Source organism: Cyclopterus lumpus, chromosome 21 (assembly GCF_009769545.1).
Source record: "Cyclopterus lumpus isolate fCycLum1 chromosome 21, fCycLum1.pri, whole genome shotgun sequence".
Classification (NCBI taxonomy): Eukaryota; Metazoa; Chordata; class Actinopteri; order Perciformes; family Cyclopteridae; genus Cyclopterus; species Cyclopterus lumpus.
This window is the reverse complement of record NC_046986.1, coordinates 10,920,454-10,924,649: the sequence shown is the minus strand read 5'-3', so window position 1 is coordinate 10,924,649 and position 4,196 is coordinate 10,920,454. Positions and strand designations below refer to the sequence as shown.

Sequence of the window (4,196 nt, the reverse complement as noted above, 5' to 3'; positions counted from 1 at the left end):
CCCCCCCTTCATCTATCTATCCATCGGAGTCAAAATAGCTCAAATACAATAGAAATAGACTTTACTAGTGGATGTAGTAGTTGGACGCGTGCCTATCCGGGCCCTGTGAGCCACGTCAATAATGCAGGTCAATGTGCTCGTCCTCAGAGATCAGAGGCTCTATAGCCCTCGAGTGAGACGTGAGAAATGTTTCCATGATGTTGTAGCTGCAGGCTGTCTTGGAACGAGTTCTTCTCTCTTCCTTCTTGTTAGGCCGTGTTCATAAAACGTCTGGAAAGCGACTCACTGACTCCACCGAGTCTGAGGAGCTCGCGCTCATTCACACCCACACCCGCACCCTCATCTTCCGATCTCGCATGCCGAGGCGTGTTGCTGCGCGGAGGCTGCGCCCCGGGGGCACTGCCGGCCTGCCTGCCTGCCTGCGCCCGCCTGAACAAGCCCCGGTTCGGCGATCGCTCATCATGTGCAGACTGGACCGGGTAAAATAACCCCTAGACCGCTCAGGAACTGTCTTCTGAAAGCACACTGGGCTCGTGCAGCTCATTAAAACAACCTAGTCTCACTTAAGAAAATCGCTTTTAATCCCACTAGTTCACAGCTAAACGCACACGGTTGGAGAGCAACACCACCAGAGGGAAGCGCAATAAGGTATCAATGCTGTTTACAGGTGTGCGTGTATCGACCAAAAGACAGGGAACTAAAGCTCAGGATGTGTTGGCTGCAGCCGGCCACCATTTAAAGATTATAGAGAGTTTACCAAGGTTGTAATATTAAGCAATGCTATCTTTCTCTGAAATAAAGCCCGTTGTCTTGAGAACTGTATGCAGCGTTCATTGTACGCTGTAATACGTTGCTGTAAAATAAAATAAAAAATAAAATAAAGTCCCTATATGCTCATTGCAAAACAAAAAGGACAATACTAATTCTCCCCATGTCATCGATACATGGCTGTCAGAAAGGAACAAAGAGAAATGCATGTGCACAGAAAACATTTGTGGAAATAAAAGGAGGGATGCATATTCACAGAAAACATTTTTATTTAAATAACGTCTGGCCATATATAGAACATTGCTAAAATAAATAAGACAAAAATACAATTAAGTGTGATACAAGTAGCCTAAATCAGAGGGTGGGACAATCAGTAGCTTAAGGTGGTTAATGGATTTGCACCAATAGCCTAATAAAAAAAAGAGTCAAAGCAACATGGGCTATCAAAAAGCTGTGGTAAAATATTTACAAACATGGATTCACTTAAGCCCCCATAGAGCTATATTCAAATCAACTTGACATAAGGAACGGGTAAAGGTACACACTGTTTGATCGCACAACAAAATGAGATCATATTGAAAAAGGCACGATACAGTTAACTTGTGCTACGTTTGTGACAGGTTGTCCTGCGATGGATGTTTTGTTTCTGCGCATAAAAGTATAGGCTCGCGCCAGTCTGTGATTGCTTTGGGTAATAGTGATTCACTCATCCCTCGACATAAACAAAATAAATAAATACAAAAATAACTGTAGAAATCTGTGACTAACATTTGCGAGCGCAAAAAAACCCGACAAGGACCACGAGCCTGTCTGGCCCCCTTTAACTTTTCCTATAGGCGCTTGCGTGTAACGGATCGCATTGCGCACGCAACGAGGTCTGTAAAATGAAGGTAATGGCATTTTTTTCTCTCTCTCTTTTTAATCACCAGTATTGTCCGATTTTAAAACCCTTTGTTTTTTGTTTCGTTTGTTTGTTTGTTGTTCAAAATATCCCAGCGCTGATGGCGGGGTTGTGGTGGTGCTGGATCAGAGGTGGCTGCAGATGCATCGTAGAGTTCGTGGTGGAGTACCAGGAGTAGTTTGCCAAAAACGATGAAGGCGCAGACGCGTTGGGAGGGCTGCTGCTCGGAGGTAAACTGGAGTTGATACTGTTCATTCTTTGAGTCTGTGGAAAGTCCCAGGCAGTGGTTGGTGGAGACGTGCACGGGGGAGATTCACTGGAAGCAACATGTTGCTCGGGGCCGATTTCTCCACTTTTCCACAACTTCTTGAATTTGGAGCGACGGTTTTGGAACCAGATTTTGATCTGAGAAACAAATAGCAAGAGTAAAATTGATTATTATTTTTTCCCCGTGGCTCAAATCCCCTGACCGTTTTAATCCCATTCAGATCAGAAGACCTGAGAGTGGGTGTGTGACAGCATTACACGTCTTGGTACACCCACCTGTGTTTGCGTAAGGCCCATCGATGCTGCCAGCTCGGCCCGCTCTGGGAGAGCCAGATACTGCGTCTTTTGAAACCTCCGTTGAAGGGCAGCCAGTTGGAAGCTGGAATAAATGGTTCGAGGTTTCCTGACCTTCTTTGGTTTTCCATTCACCATCCGGACTTCTGGCTCGCGCTCTTCTTTTTCTGAGGGAATATAAATTAAATAAAAAGTCAAGTTATGCATAAAACATATTAGATTTTTTTTTTCCAGTTGCATATAACTATTAATCATTTTTGCACGGCCATCAGTTTGCGTTTAGCAGACCTGTGTAGGCTACACGTGATAACTGAATCATTATTTTATAATATAAAAATGGCATGAAAAATGATCTGAGGTAGTGAAAGGTTGCTTGAGATTTGTGTTTAACAACATGGAACATTCACTATCGGTGTTTCTTCCGCATCTTACACGTTGGATGTGTCTTAATCCTTTTTGAAGACATACTAGGCCAATTATCTTGTCCATTATGTGTTATTTATACAGTTCATACAACACGCACGTTTTGAAGTTTGGTCTCAAACAAAAAGCATTACATTCTTAAAATATATATATGTAAACTAAATGAATACAAACAGCTTCTTTACCTGTATCGGCTGGAGTAGGAGAGGAGTTGTTGCCGTAGGAGCTGTATGCACCATACGATGAGTTGAAGCCAAGGTCGTAGGACTTTGCGTTATATGGCACGGTGCTCGTGGCGTTGCCGTGGTACTGGTACGCGCCGAGCTGGCCAAACGGAGACCCGTGGCCCGGCTGTTGGTTGTTGTAATAGCTGCTGTCCGTCGCCGTGGACACTGGCAGAGTCGGGGACTCCTGCGATTTATGCAAACTGTGGAAATTGCTTGAGGTAATCTGGTTCGAATGCATATCGGTATTTAAATTCTCAAAAACCCCGGTCATCTTCAAGTTGGAGCGGGAGCAGCCTCGTAACCTATGCGCAGAAATCACCAAAATTGCCAAAGTGCAAGCTGGAAAACACGACTCGAGTCTTGGACTGATGACACCTTTTTTCGTGACTCGAAACGCATCCCCTTGTAAACTGCGGCACAAAAAAAAAAATCAGCGGAAGGTGTGTCCCTCTCACAGTGGCCTGTGATTATCTGCTACGGTCGGTGCTGGGAGCACATTTATGAGAGGGGGAGAGCTACTGTGTCTGAGGCAGCCAATGAGTAAAGGCTGCACGCCTGACTACTCCCCACCGCGTCCACCCTCCATTATTTGCTCAGGTCTGTCTGGTCCAGTTGTCTGCAGAGAGTTCTTCTCTCAAAGCATCTCCAAAGAATCAGAGAACAGTCCCCACAGGCCCGACAGCTCTGCTCCTATAACTCAGACTTTAGTCAACTACTCTGTGCACAATTGGCCATCTATGCCTGGAAGATAACACGTGACTCCAACATATATCATGTAGTTGACTACACACAGCAGTGAAAGGGCACACGTACATCACCACAACATAGCTTTCACTTGTATTGAAGAGGTTAGCCCTCTTCATTTGAATTTTACACTTGTCACTATACCAGATTTATATCTGTCTGTGTGTTTTAGTGAAACAAGGGCTTTTTTTGTGTCTCTTCTGTTTACATTTTGGACTAAAATAAGCTCACAACTAAGTGACCGGTCGTCTACAGAACGAGTCGGAACCACACAAAGAAAGGGAGGCACACTAGGGGTAGGACTAGGTCAAAAGGGGATCTAAATGTGTTGACGCAAAATAAACTCAATATGAGGCTTAACGTGGTGACAACAGGAAATAACTGCAGCGCCCCCAGGTGTTGTAGATCTGACTTACTACTTGTCTGCAATCAGCACACATCACAAACATGAACCGCCTCATAAACAGACTCCTATCCATGGGAAGAGTTCACTACGCCAACTTCATAGGCCTACTGAGTCCAACGTGTGTGGTTTGTTTAGTTCTCTTGAGGAACAGCAGTTAATGGGATGA

The 4,196-nt window shown here is 44.7% G+C and overlaps 1 protein-coding gene across 1 annotated transcript; it reads right to left on the bottom strand.

Annotated features, from left to right (window-relative positions):
* Positions 1-1,039: 1,039 nt before the first annotated feature.
* dlx2a (distal-less homeobox 2a) lies at positions 1,040-3,269 on the bottom strand. Its single transcript, XM_034561679.1, has 3 exons — positions 2,839-3,269; positions 2,213-2,397; positions 1,040-2,074 (listed from the first exon to the last, which is right to left on the bottom strand). The coding sequence occupies exons 1-3, from the start codon at positions 3,149-3,151 to the stop codon at positions 1,751-1,753; spliced, it is 822 nt and encodes a 273-aa protein (XP_034417570.1). The 5' UTR covers positions 3,152-3,269; the 3' UTR covers positions 1,040-1,750.
* Positions 3,270-4,196: the final 927 nt, after the last annotated feature.

What these genes read in the sequence shown, in the direction of transcription:
- dlx2a (XM_034561679.1), bottom strand. Translation starts at nt 3,151, where the DNA reads ATGACCGGGGTTTTTGAGAATTTAAATACCGATATGCATTCGAACCAG. An exon ending in TCCTACTCCAGCCGATACAG is followed by an intron (nt 2,398 to 2,838) that starts GTAAAGAAGCTG and finishes ATATTCCCTCAG; the next exon opens with AAAAAGAAGAGCGCGAGCCA. An exon ending in TGGGCCTTACGCAAACACAG is followed by an intron (nt 2,075 to 2,212) that starts GTGGGTGTACCA and finishes TTTGTTTCTCAG; the next exon opens with ATCAAAATCTGGTTCCAAAA.